The sequence below is a fragment of the Taudactylus pleione genome, unplaced genomic scaffold (genome assembly GCF_031769625.1).
Source record: "Taudactylus pleione unplaced genomic scaffold, aTauple2 ptg000615l, whole genome shotgun sequence".
NCBI lineage: Eukaryota > Metazoa > Chordata > Amphibia > Anura > Myobatrachidae > Taudactylus > Taudactylus pleione.
In genome coordinates this window covers 6,432,054-6,447,055 of record NW_028285017.1, presented here as the reverse complement: position 1 = coordinate 6,447,055, position 15,002 = coordinate 6,432,054, and the positions used below count along the sequence as shown (strand labels likewise).

The 15,002-nt window shown below is 43.6% G+C and overlaps 1 protein-coding gene across 2 annotated transcripts in view; it reads left to right on the top strand.

Annotated features, from left to right (window-relative positions):
• AP4B1 (adaptor related protein complex 4 subunit beta 1) overlaps window positions 1-8,749 on the top strand; it is a 53,453-nt gene extending 44,704 nt beyond the window's left edge. For both annotated transcript variants that reach the window (XM_088454440.1, XM_088454441.1), the window contains exons 9-11: window positions 35-242; window positions 4,793-5,062; window positions 6,533-8,749. In XM_088454440.1, the coding sequence (XP_088310566.1) occupies window positions 35-242; window positions 4,793-5,062; window positions 6,533-6,951 (897 nt within the window). In that variant the 3' untranslated portion in view covers window positions 6,952-8,749. The remainder of the gene's footprint in view (window positions 1-34; window positions 243-4,792; window positions 5,063-6,532) is intronic.
• The last annotated feature ends 6,253 nt before the right edge of the window (window positions 8,750-15,002 follow it).

Sequence of the window (15,002 nt, the reverse complement as noted above, 5' to 3'; positions counted from 1 at the left end):
TTGTGTAATGTGAGCAGATGTAATTTATCCATAGGGAAAGCAGGCATTAATATGGATTCTGGGGATGCACGGAGAGCTCATTCCTAATGCACCTTATGTCTTGGAAGACTATGTTGATAATGTTAAGACAGAGACCTCCCCAACAGTAAAGTTAGAGCTGCTTACTGCTCTTGTACGGCTGTTCCTCTCCCGTCCTGCAGAGTGTCAGGACATGCTGGGGCGTCTTATTTATTATTGTATTGGTAAGTACTGTTCTTCTTATAGATGATACTGTTATTCATCGTATTACAATGCCCTGTGTCTCTGCTGTTGTTGCTGTGGATCAACCCCTCTACTCTGAACTTCAGTATATTGTAAAGATTATGGGTCTCTTGTAGAGTTGTATGTAATCCCCCCCACACCGCCACCCCCATAAAATACACCTTTAAGCTGCACATCCACACCAAATACTTCACATCTGTACCATTGCTGAACAAGAAGTATTTTGAGCTTATGACTCCTTGCACTAAAGTGGATGGGCTGGGAGTTGGAGGGGGCTTGCAAGTGGTCACAAGGTACAGGAATGGCTCATCCCTGGTACAATACATGAACTTATGATGGTGATGCTTCTGATTGGCTGAGTTCATCTAAATCCATTCAACGTCTGCTAATACTTTAGTAATACTTTATTAATGTTGATACTGCAATTTATTCATTTTATTACAGTGAGATTAGCAATCGTTCTGCAACAATAAATCACATTTCCAAATTATCTTTTAAAGGGGAAGGTGATTGATGTGTTTATTGATTTGAACTTAGTAAAAACATATACTTTACTGTGTATGAATTCTGTGCTTTATTTTTGCATCCACTACTGCTATTTTGAGGCCGCACGTACTAAACCAGGCACTTTAACTACTGCTCCATGCAGGAGCTAACCAGACGCAATTATATTCATTCAAGAAAAGGTACAAAAAGTTATCCTTTAGCACACTTTAATAAGCCAGTATAAAAGACTTAATTCAACATGTAAATAAAATGCAGAAGACTCTGCCACACACATTTGCAAATATATGATAAGCCACCTGCAACGTCAATGTGTCTCTGCTAAGGGTGGTCCTAACGCTAAACAATAAGAGCCCCTGTGTTGTGTTATGCAGTCATATGTTTTTAAATTGAGAGCTAACTTAGGAGGAGGTACTGATCCCATATATGCCTCTTAAAACAATGATTTACAAAATGCAAGTTGCTCCATCAATTTATTGGTTTACAGTAGAGATGAGCGGGTCCGGTTCTCCGGGAACCAGACCCACCCGAACTTCGTGTATCTGAGCCGAGATGCAAGTCCGGCTTGGGTTTTCCCATTTGACTCGGATCCGAAAACAAGGCAAAACGTGTCGGATTCTCGTGGGTTTTGGATTGTAAAGTGTTGAATCGTAAATAAACCTTTAGTACCTTCCTGCCTATAAACCTCTAAGATTCACCTGCCTAGAACCTCTAAGACAAAACCTGCCTATACCTTCTAAAACCACAAGATGTCGCTAATTAGCGCTGTGTTCTAATTATACCATTAATAAAACTCTAAGACAGCTGAATAATGGTCCAAAGCGCTAAAGATTATTATTCAGGTAAAAGTACAGATGTTACCACGCTATGATCTAACAATGAGCGCAAAATAAATTGTACAAACATTAGGTCATAAGGTAGAGTCAATACATACGCGTGCGCTCTGGGACCAGATACCGGCATCAATAATGAGACCTCCGTCGAACAGCATAACAGGAACACCGCAGACTGGCATCTTGTTTCAGAGCACTCACATATATACCCGTACTGGGATAAGCAATACAATAGAATACGTTGGCAGGTTCTCATTGGTTCCTCTTCTTGCTTCTTCCGTTACGGTACAATTCATAGGTCAGTGTAAAGACACAACCCAGCCTCTAACAGCCTGATTGTGTTCACCTTCCCGCTGCATAATAAATCTAATCTAACTATGGCATACAACATTTCAAGAAGTTATTCTCTCTAACATTCATATTTCATAGCCGCATGTTCTGATCTTCTCACCGATGCCACCGGAACGCTGTGGGAACAAAGTAGATCAGTACGGCACCAAACACGGTCCAATTGTCATTTACTAAGCCATAGTTACAGAAAACATTCATTTCTTTATATGCTAGCATTGCGACTAAACCAAGTAATAATTATCCTTTTTGCGTTACGGGACCATTGCTTTTAAATGTATGTATGCGGGGAGAAACAGCACTGAATTGCATTGTGCATCTGAGGGTCGGTGGGGCACTCAGCGAGCAGCACTAAGCTGGAAGGGCATCTATGTGTGTGTGTGGCCATGCCAGTATGATTTTGGGAAGGATCACTAAAAAGCTGACTGTGTTCTGTTTAACATTGTGTGTATGAGTTGCAGGGAATTTTGCTACTTTTCAAATATAAGTCTTTGTGTGATATTATACACGTAAGTCCATGCATGATGGGCCACATGCACACACATACATACATATATATATATATATATATATACACAAGCACACATGCATTTTTCTGATGTTTTTAAACTGCAATTGCAAAATGTGTTTATACAGTGAATTTAGTTCTCATACAGGGTGGAGGCTCCAGCAGTGCAGTCGGAGCCTCACTCTTTATTCTGCTTGTTTTGGTTGTGGGGATGGACTCAATTGTGTAGCTCCATAGCTAGGCTACATTACAATTGCCAAAGCTCATATATTCTTATGTAAAAATGTTCATAGCACCACGGTATATTGTGTCGTGTTATGGTATAGGGATTTTCTCCAGGATGGGCTTTGTATAGGATTCCAAATGCTAATAAGTTAGTGTTTATGTGTTAAACACTGTCTGCATGCGTTTGAGGGAAGGCTGACTATCTATTTTTTTTACAAAATAGTGCTGTGAGATTTTATCATGTTGGGAAGTCATTTTTATGTGTGCTGAAAACTGTCGGTATGTGTTGGGGAAGATTATTAAAAAGCTGTTCGTGTTACTTTTTAGCAACTTTGCGTTGTGAGTAGCAAAATTGCTACTTTTATCAATTTTGCACTGTGGATTGTGTACTATGTATTTTTGACAAAATGGCGCTTGTGTAAGCTTTCTTTTCTAAAATGGAATCTTGCTGCCATTCACAAGATGGCGTCGTGCAGGTTTTCCTGATTGCCAAACAGATTCTGTCTTACCCAATTATTCGGTTTCGACAAAAGGTCCCTGTGATTGGCGCCATTTTCACTCCGGCTGTGGAGAGTGTACAGGACAGACGTTCTGCTCTGTCTCTTCATTTGCTGCTGTGTCACTGTGTCGTCCTGTCGGGGGCTGGGGCTGCAGGCTGCTGCTGTGATATCCATAAGGGGGCCGGGGCTGTAGTACATAAAGGGGGGCTTCAGTAATCAGCACATAAAGGGGTGCTGCTGTGTCTCTGGTGTCCTGTCAATCAGGGGCAGGGGCTGCAGTACATAAAGACATAAAGGGCTACTGCTGTGTTGTCCTGTCCATCAAGGGGTTAGGGCTGCAGTTCATAAAGGGGTGCTGTGTTGTCCAGGGGGGGTGCTCTTGTCAATCCAGGGGTGTTCTTCCAGAGTGTAAAAAAAATAAAAGTTAAAATGAATAATTATCATTCCTAAAAAAAAAAAAAAAATGTCCATAAAGGGGTGCTGTGTTGTTCATCAAGGGGCTGCTGCCTCGTCCAGGGGTGCTTTTCCTCCAGTGTAAAAAAAATAAAAGTGAAATAAAATTATCATTCCTCAAAAAATAAAAAAATATATATTTTTTTAATTTTTTTGTGTGTGTGTTAGCAACTTAGCTGCGCTATTATTGTTCGTTGACACTGCTGGCTATTGTTCACCCATGCTCTCCCCTCCTCTCATAAATTTGCTTCGGAATTAAAAAAATAAATTAAAGTATACTACCAATCAACCCTTCCTGTCCCTGCCTTCAACTACATACATACTCCATCTTACTCAGGCCTCTTGATTAATGAAAACATATGTTTCCTTATGTGCCATATTGGAAGTTGAACTGCCACGTATTTGTGCCTCCCACTGCTCCCGCTTAGCTTAGACAGCCAGCTAGCTTGGTGTAAATTTTGGGCCTAAATCGGATGAAAACAATATTGTAAGCTGTGAGATGGTCGAAATGGACTGGAAACGAGTGGAAATTAATGTTATTGAGGTCACTAATACTGTAGGAACAAAAAAAAGCCCACATTTTGTAATTTTAGCAGTTTTTATCAATTTTTTTTAAAAATCCAGATCCAAAACCAAATCCAGATCCAAAACAAGGAGATACAGATCCAAAACCAAAACACGGGGGTCGGCGCACATCCCTAGTATACATAGTTGCTTAAACTGTGGCAGTTAATCAAGACAAGAAAAGACACAAAGAAATTAACTGTAATAAGCCAGTAAAAAAGTAAGTACTCTACATGAAAATATGCAGAAGGCGCCGTCACACACATTTGCAATTATATAAGCCACCTGCCACATCAAGACGTCTCTGCTATGGGATGCCTTAGCAGACTCTTTTGTGTTTTATTTACATGTAGAGAGCTGACTTTTTTACTGGCTTATTGCAGAGTGTTTGGGGAAAAACATGCCTTTACTCATCCTAAGCCCTTAATCTTTTCATCTCAAAAGCCATGTAGTCAGGTTGCACGGATGGCTTCCCTGTCACATGAAAGTGCATGGTGACATCATGTTCATTTAATTCCTTTTGAAAGCTTGTTTCTTTCACTTTATATTACATTTTTATTTAATTCTCAATATTATTTCTGTACTTTTTTCCATAGAAGAAGAAATGAACATGGCTATACGAGATCGGGGTCTTCTATATTACAGACTCTTATCGGCTGGAACAAAGGAGGTGCAGAGAGTGCTTAATAGTCCAAAATCGGACACGTCATTGGGAGTCTTGGTAGATCACACAAAACAGCCAATTAATAGCTGGGTTATGGATTTTAACACATTGGCTCCGTTATATGAAAACAAACGTTGCAAATCTATTACTGCCAGTTCAGTGAAAAATGAACTACCCTTTGTTACAAAACAGCTTGTAGCAGGTAGGATAATTGCTTTATCAAAATCTTTTTTATTAAATATTTTGGTAACCTCTGTACTTTTTAAATTTGTACTCTCTAATATACGCCTCATAGGATTAAAGTTATTTGAGCTTTAGGCCACTATAGGTCTGAATTTCCCAATACAGTTGATTTAGCCCCTGTGCTGCTGAGGGTTTTCTAACCCTTGTGCTGAGGTAATTCTTACACATCTGCACTAGTCACATTCCAGCATCAATATCAATGATTTTTTTAAGCGGCACCCACACAAATTATACCATGGGGTTTTATTTATAAGACTTTGTATATTCAGAAAATAGTAGTAGTTTTTTTACACATTCTAAATGTCAAAACCAAATGGCCAAAATAGCGTTTTTGTATTTAAAACTTCAAGAAAAGCAACCAAAAGCAAATATGAAATTTTTTCGTCTTATAAACACCACAGCGACATACTTTGTAGTTTTGTTTCACCAATAATCCACCTTTCCAAAATAATAAAATGCAGGATTCTATGTGTAGGTTTTGACAAAATCTGCTGTTGAAAGGCAAATTAATTCTTATTTTACAATTCTGCTGTCTCGTTATGGGCTTACTCTATGTAAGAAGAATATGGTAGTCCAACAAGGCCTACCATTTTATAAACTAGACAACCTACCACATTAAATGAGGGGAGATATAAGCTTTAGACACCCCCCTTCCATCATCTGTGGAAAAGTAATTAATTTGTATACTGCTTCAGTTATAGTCAGTTATATACAGACAATAACTACTAAGGGGGGCTCATCGTTTAAAGGAGGAGACTCCCCTCTTTCATGTTAGGTTGCCGCCATGTGTGTGTGTGGTCCTGCATGGGAGAGATAGGGCACGATTTTCCCTTCCCCCTCTATGGAAACATTTTTTTTTTTCATAGCGCTGGGCGATATTGTCTGGTGATCACAGGTTAGCTGTTAATGGATGTAATTATGGGCGTGATAGGGTACCTAGTGCCCTCTCACCCATATACGGTAGAGCAGGATAATATTGTCTGGTTGTCACAAGCAATCACCAGACAAAAGCTACTAGTGGGCCACATTATTTGAAATAGCGGATTCCCCTCTTTCAAATATGGGTGCCCACACAGTGTGCTGGTGTCATTATATTATAATAATTATAATACCTGTATATCAATAAGGGGAATGAAAGTGCCCACCCCCCATAGCGCAGGCTAACATTGTCAGATTGCATTTGATCACCAGACAATAACCACATCATTTGAAAGAGCGGTAATCTGGACCAGTGGGAAAGGTAAGAAAAATCTTGTTTCCTCACAGCAGATGACGAGTCCCACTTGTCATCTGCAGTTTTAGTATACATGCGGATACCAAGTGGGACTCCACAGCAAAGTGGTTAATGATATCCCTCTGAGGTGTTTGCTGCATTATGTTGCTAAGCAAAACTATGTCACTTATTTTCATATGCTTTGTTTCACAATAGACCTAACTTCATCAGTGGACTTGGAAGTATCACAAGAGCCCCCTGTGCCGATCACACTGAGTAATAACACTGCAATCACCCCTGAGCTGTTTGAGAAAACATGGATTTGTTCAGCTACAGAAGATAGCTTTGATATCCAATGGAAGAAAGAGGTAGAGCCAGACCTCCTACAAGGTTCCCTTCATGTGCTGAACATTTACACCATTGCTAAAAGCAAAGCTGGTACACAGCCCTGGAAATCCTATCTTTATGCACAAGACACTGAAGAAAATATTTTTCTTGTAGAGTTAATGCTATGTACAGACTCACTTTCCCTAAAGACTACAGTGAAACAAGGCACAGACAATACAGATGTACTTGACAACTTTGTATCACTTTTGAAGAATACAATATCAACAGTTTTGGAACTGTCCAGGTGAATAGCACAGGCTACCAGGATATCCAGTGGCTGTTACTTTCTTACTGTCAGAAGATGCAGGTGTCAGAATGACATGCACAATGCAGTATTATATTTATGCTGTGTGGCCTAAAGTTTCATGTATGTGTGAAGTTATTGTGCTGTAAGCAAATTACTATAATACGTAATAGAGCGACCAACACACAAATGTAGGAAAAAAAAGGTTTCAACTGGAGATGATGGGACATGAAATGCTGACACTTTTTAAAGTACTTGCACTAGATAATTTAGACAAAGCAATTTGAGGAAAAAATACGGAACTATTGAATTATCTGATCCTATCTTATATACATGAACATCATGAATAACGAAAGTTGCTCCAGGATAATTTTATTTAATAAACTCATGCACCCTAAAGCTGATAAAACTGGTGGAAAGTAATCCTGCTACCACTATTCTACATAGGACCAGCTTTGTGGGGGCATCCCTGGCACAGAGTTCCTTCGGGGTTCTGTGCTAGAGCTGTACGTAAAGACAAGGCCAGAGTGTCTCAGCAGACCAATTAGAAGCTACTGCTCCCCCTGTTTTGTGACCAATGTTTTGTGGCATCGAAGCTAAGCCTTATTTAGTTTGTATAGCAAATGGAAAAAGTTGTGTATTGTTGTTGCACCAGATTCCCCACCTATAAACTGCCCATGTTCTACAGGCAACAGCATCTAGAAAATGTTCCTTCCCGAAATGGATCAGTGTTCCTGTAAAGCTGATTGGATAACACTTTGACTACAGGCCTATCTGGAATCAATGTTCTCCATGCACTGCAGGTAGAGTTACAGTGATGACGAGTACCCAGAGAATGATGGTTCTGCCAAGGTCTTAGCCTGCATATTTGCCACTTGTGCCCAGGGAATTGTTGGAAAAATGTTCTTATCAGAGTTCTCTTTCCCTATATATATAATTCTGTGTTTTGTATAAAATATTCCACAGAATTGTCATAAGTACATGGTCTATCGTATATGGTTATTTGCAGTATTCCAATATTGTATGAATATGTATAACATATTTAGAATAATGTACCCCCTATTGTAAATTATAAGAATAGTGTGAGTAATAAAGAGGTTTCATGACCATGAGCCTTTTGCTTTTATATGTGATGGGGAACTTTGAAATACTGTAAGAATGTCTATATATTAATGATATCATTCATTAACATTGTAATATCATCCTTACTCCCAGCACAATACTAAAACACTAATAAATAGTGGTAACCTGCGCTTTTGGTAACAGCAGCTAAGGGTCCAGCCCAGCACAATACATCTAGCTAATTTTCAGACCTCAGACCTGAAAGGTAATATATGCTACAGGTCATGGCTCAGATATCCAAGAGCCATTTGAATACTGATGTGATTTGCTTGCATGCTGCCAGAGAGACCAATGCGAGTTTAAAGAATATAGCAGTGACGAGGTGCATCCACTGACAGTGAGGGTGACATTGCCTGTAGCAGTAGTTACAGATAGCAAAGTATACAGTTCTTCTAATGTCAGAATGGGCTGTGGCCTGTTTGCTTAATTTTCATGCAGTGAATATTGGCATAAAGATTTATAATATGTACATTATATGTATATATGTAAGTATGTATATATACAATGTCTGCACACAATCTATTGTACATTTGTTTACTCATCAATAGCCTTTGGAAATGTATAATTTTGGCCACTATGAAAAGATACATGTCAATATGAACTGTCCCACTTTGTATACATTTTACATCACTGATACAGGTGTTTCTCACTTCATAGTTTCTTATAAGCTGAAATAATATTTAGACCTGAAATATAAGTTGTCTTGTATTAAACAGGTATACAACTGTTGTGTCATGATGTTACTGAGTAGTTCAATTCTCGAGTTAGTTTCCCATTGCTACATTCTAACTTAGCTGCCAGCATTACTGTTTTGCATGTAGTTCCAGGAGTAGCACTTGATAGACTGCGAAAGTAATTCTTTAAGCTCAATTCCCGTTTATATGAATAAGTGAAAAGGACAAAAAAGCCACCTTACATCTAAAAGAACAACCAGCACCAGTGTGTACAGATGTGTCCTGCTACATCTTTGCTCCATACGCAATGTAGCGTGCCATGCTAGTGGCGCCGTGCTGGTGCTTGGCGCTCTAAAGGCCGGTACACACTAGACTATGTCTAGTGTGTACCGATATCGTTACGACGAACAGTCTGGTATACACACTTGCCAATGCCAGCAGCAATGGCTGGGGGGCAACCAAACATCAATAGTGATTTAGAGTGTAATGTAGCTGGGTGACATACTGTACAACAGAGTGTTTTTAAGAGTATTGAACCTGAAAAGATCTGTTTTTATGATAAATTTCCCATGCTTTTTACATCATGTAAGGACAGTTTACTGTACAGTATAGACGCCCCTGTAACGTGTACGATACAGTGTCTATAGCGGTTTAGAGTGTAAAACAGCTAGGTGACATAACCTACACCAGGAATGGGGAACCTCCTGCTCGGGGGCCTTATAAGGCCCTCTATCATTTGGTCTGGCCCTCAGAGCTTTTTTCTGCTAGCCTCATCTGGCTAGCAGGGTGCCTAGAATGGCACACTGCAGCCAGAATCTATGCAGCAGTGCCACCTGGAGCGTCCTTAGGATGCTTCAGACGGTCACAACGCTGCCCTTACAGCTACAGGCATTTCTGTAATCACCGGCGATTGTGGCCCTGCCCCCGTGTGATGCCACACAGAGGGGACGTGGACTGCACCAGGCCTGTGAATAATGTTCTATATATAAAAATGGCCCTTGGCAGAAAAAAGGTTCCCCACCCCTGCCCTACACCATGTAGTGACAGTATACAGTACGGATGGCCTGTAATAAGTATACTGTAATGTCCATAGTGGTTCAATCTTGATACAAAGTGATCATTTCAAACACCTGGAGAAGTGACTGTTTACACTGTCTGAACGTGATTGTAAGCCTCTCACGGATCACCGTCCACCACTACAGTATTGCATTCAGTACTGTAGTATTCATCCGTGGAGCATTCGCCTCCCAGCGGATAAACTGTACTGCATGGTGTGTAGCCTTTTGCGGCATACAGTAGGCCACACCTTAACGCATATTGACATGCCGCGGCCGAGAATCCAGAATGCTGCGCCATGAGCAAAGATGTAGCAGGCTGTCACGTCCGAGACTGGAGAAGAGGACGTGGTGGGCCTAAGTTGGGGAAAGAAGCGGAGACGAGGGGCCTGGATGTATGTTCTCCTCATCCACAGGTCTTGAGTGTTGGCGAGACCTGGGCAAAGGTGCGGAGTCTAACCCACAGGATGGTGTTCGCCAGTGACCCCCCCAATTGGGATATGGGCTTAGCTACACCCCGTGAGCAGGGCGCGGTCCTTTGACCAGGTACCCAAGCCCTGCAGGGATAGAGACACTACACCCGTGGCCCAGCGAGGATATGCCTGCTTAGGCACCAAACAGTCCCTTAAAACACTGTATAGAAAACACCTTGACACGAGGATCAAATGTCAATAAGGATTTCAAGTGGGAAGCAACTCACATTTACTTGAGACGTCACCAGAGATAGAAGGCACACGGGTAGAGGTGGTATACGTTGTAGCACGGATGTTCACTGGAGACGTAAGGCACACAGGTGGGGATGGTAACACTGCTGCACGGGTATTCACCAGAGACGTATAGGCACACAGGTAAAGGTGGTAACACTGCTGCACGGGTATTCACCCAAGACGTATAGGCACACAGGTAAAGGTGGTAACACTGCTGCACGGGTATTCACCAGAGACGTATAGGCACACAGGTAAAGGTGGTAACACTGCTGCACGGGTATTCACCAGAGACGTATAGGCACACAGGTAAAGGTGGTAACACTGCTGCACGGGTATTCACCAGAGACATATAGGCACACAGGTAAAGGTGGTAACACTGCTGCTGTACGGGTGAATAGGAACCTGGACCGGGAACTCACTAAAGCACGCTAGGAGACAACCGGTGTTCAGGCAATTTCCCATAACCTGTGGAACAGTTTTATACCCAGGGGAACCCTTAGACAGGTGCACAGCATCAGCTGAAAACGGGCCTATCAGGGAGAAGGATCCAGTCACATGGGCCGACTGTCATGGCGGCGCCCATGTCCGGATTTGCGATGCCGGACACCAGCCCTCCAGGAAGCCACAGCATGCGGGGAGAATACTCAGCTTTTCCCCCGCCGTCGCGCAGGCCGACCGACCACCCAGGATGAGAGGGGAAGCCGGCGGTGCGGTAAGCGGGCGCCAATCCCCGGCTGAGCCCTGACACAGGCCACATCTGTATAGTTCATATGCCGGGAGAGAAACAAAAGCCACCAGCACCAGACTATTGCTAGACTGGGCTAGTCACACTGGGGGAGGGGTATTATAGCGGCACACATTGTGCAGCTATAACTTTTCCTGCTTTGCCTATTTACCGATGAGATGCTAGTCTGCCGGAGTGGGGGAGCGTTCCCTGCCAGAGCCCACAGCGCATTAGCCTAGTACTGATGCGCTGTGTCTCACCTCCTAGCTGGCTCCAATGGGCTTGCGCGAGATCTCGCAAGTCTCGGGAGATCTCACATGTAGCCCGGCAGCCGCCGCAGCCAGGGACAGTGCTGTCCCTGTTGTGGTGTTAGGGCAATGACAGCTGCAGCTGTTGAAAACGATCGCCGCCGCTGTCGGGATGGTCGGTGCCACTGACGTTCATACATTGCCTAGCATATTGGTGCGATATCTTGGAGATAGTGTCGATAATGACGGGGTGTCTACCACCCAACCCCACATTAGTACATGGGGAGAAGCGGTATCAGCGCACATAACGTGATACGCGCTGATGCCACTAAACCCCCATAGCGCCCGCTCATACGTCTCCCCCACTATAACTGCGAGACTCACAGCATGGGATCCCCTTATTATAATATACACCAGCCCCAGTTTGGTTAGGACAGTGCAGAATTCCCTAGAGGAATCAGATCTGCATAAAAGTTCCCCACCTTACCAAAGGAAATCCAGTCATGTGTTGGGTAGTGCTAGAGCTCTTTTCAGTCACACTGAGGCTGTTTGGGTCATTGTGGTAATGAGTAAAACACTCTTAAACATTAATTGTGTGGAACTAAATATCTTGGTAAAATTATTAGTTCCAGCATGGCCATGGCTGCAAGAGCATGCTGACACTTCTAAGGCTACATTGCCTTGGCACCTAGGGTCTGCTGTAACATATAGTTCCAGTAACCTAAGCATTTTAATTTAAAATAAACATATAATCTACCCCAATCCCGTTACCCATGTTATTAAACAAAACCAAAGAGAACCCCTAATTAAACTGATTGTGCCCCAGTGCTGAAACTGGATGTGTCATACCAGTAAAGCTACCACTTAATGCACCTGTGAGAAAGTAAAACAAGATGATGAGCTGAGTAAAAACTCCTGGGGAATTTATAACTCTTATACAGTACTGCTACCTTTTACCACTTGCTTGGCATGGTTGCATCAGATGCGACCAGACTGGGCTCTCCCTGACATGGTCGCATCTGATGCGACCAGTCAGAAATGACCACTAGGCGGCTGCGGGAAGCTAATCTTCCTGCAGCCACCTATGTCAGAACAACCTGCTGGTTCCTCTACACCCTCAGCTCATCCTCCTGTATGTCCCAATCACTGCTGGCCAGCAGTGATCGAGAAGCCGGCATCACCCCCATGATGTTTACGCTGTTGTACGTCGTACAGATATGAGAAGAAAGCAGTTGGCGTCCCTATGTTTAGGTAGGCTTTGGAGTATTAGCATATTTTCTCAATTGCGGTCCATGAGAAATCGCAACTGCGATTGTATTAGCGTAATCTCTGAATCAAGCCCACTATACGTTGTGTGGCCCAGCCATCGAAATGATGCAATGTAACGAGACAATGGCCCTCATTCAGAGCCGGACGCTCTGAGCAGAGCGCACGCTCAGAATGAGGACCGTCCTCCATAAAAATGGAGCGTCCTCCTGGACGCTCGTATAGCTGTGGGTCACCACCCACAGCCTATACGAGCGTGCAGGTTGATGGTCGCGATGGTCTTGACCATCGCGACCATCGCCACTGCGAGCCGGAGCCTGCGGTTGAGTTTCTCAACCGCAAGGCCCAGAGTGATTTTGGCTCTATCAGAGCCAAAATCACTCCCACTGACATCACTAGTGATGTCAGTGGGCCGGCTTCTGACGGTAGGCGTTCCCTTGGGAACGCCCCTGTCTGGGAGGCATGCCCACCAAAGGGGGCATGCTGTCAATCAACATCGACAGCACGCCCCCTTTGATCAGACACAACGAGCGAAGGAAAGTCCTTCGCTCGTCGCGTCTGGCGCATGCGCACGACGGAGCTCCCTCCGTCGTGTGCATGCTCAGTGCACACCATCGACCCACTTGCGAGCGGACAGCCGCTCGCGAGTGGGTCTGAATCAGGCCCAATGTTCACTCTGCATGATCCGGTGTACTACAGCGCGATGTGTCGTCAGTCATATTAACCCACCTGCCTTACAGCACAGGAGATGGGACGATGTGATGAAAGACTGTTGTGAACGCGCAATCAAGCTTACACACTATACGATGTATATGATATGTCATTTCGATTCATGACGGTACAATATATCGTACAATATATAATTTAGTGTGTACCCAGCTGTAAAATGGCTATGCACTAGTCTGTCTCTAGGCTTGGTGACTTCCTCCAACTGATGTTTGTACAGTCACCGAACATCTCAGCCAAATCTGTATCCGTGATAAAGACAACCCAATGTTTTTGCAGGATCATTTGTACATTTCTTCGTTGGTTGCAGAAGGTTACTGTCATAAATCTGTCACAAATTAAGTTTAAAGTACCTTTTCTCCTTGTTATAATGAATAGGATTCCCAAACAGATCAGGACAGAAGCAGGAGTCAGTACACAAGGAGACTGAGATAAGTCAAGGTATGGTTCAAGGCAGGGGCGCAACTAGGGGGGGGCTAGAGGTGCACGTGCACCGGGTGCCAAAATGCAGGGGGTGAAAAAGGGCTGACTCACGGTGGCTTGGGGGCTGCAGATTCAGAAAACGGCCATTAAAAAATGGCCGCCGCCAAGGAGGAGACAAATGCTAGAGGTCCTTACTGGACCTCTAGTGTCTGTCTCCTCCTTGGCGGTGGCCATTTTTGGATGCCCATTTTCAGCAGATTCCATGTGGTCTAGCCGTCCGCATGGACTCTGCTGAAAACGGCCATCCAAAAATGGCCACCACCAAGGAGGAGACACCTCTAGTGTCTGTTAGGCCAGCACAAGTGCTGGTAGAAGGTGCTGAAAGCTGCATCTTCTCCCTTGAAACCCCCTGACAATGAGCATGAAACCCCCTGGCAACGAGCATGAAATTCCATGGCAACGAGCATGAAACCCCATGGAAACGAGCATGAAACCTCCTGGCAACGAGCATGAAACCCCTGTCAACGAGCATGGAACCCCCTGGCAACAAGCATGTATGTGTCACTATACCAGGGACGTTTGACTAGTGCACTGCCTTATGGAGGAGCAAGGACAAAATCCAGGTACGGGAAGGGAGGGGGCGCAAAATTGCTGCCTTGCACCAGGTGACAGATATCCTAGTTTCGGCTCTGTTCAAGGGAAATCCAGGAGCTGGACAAGACCCAGGCAAAAGTCGGTATACAATGAGGCTCAGATGAAGCAAGACACAGTTCAAGGGAAATCAATAAGCAGGTCAAGACATGGCGAAACCAATACAGGCCAAGACTGAATAAGGAATGCTGGAACTGGATGTAGGAAACATTGAAGCACTGGAGAAACCAGGAACTTGCTGGAATAACTAATCACTAGGACCTACAGATGTGCCTCAAGGCTCAATACGCCACACAGTGTGACTTGCCTGGCATGAGTGAACTGCCTGGTCCCGTGCTGCGCTGGTAGCTTTGGGTGCATTTTTTGCCGAAAATGCGCCTAATTCCAATGTGATGCAACTACAACGCACCAGCAGCCTGTGCTGATTTAATTTGATATGAGACACTTGTATATCTACAG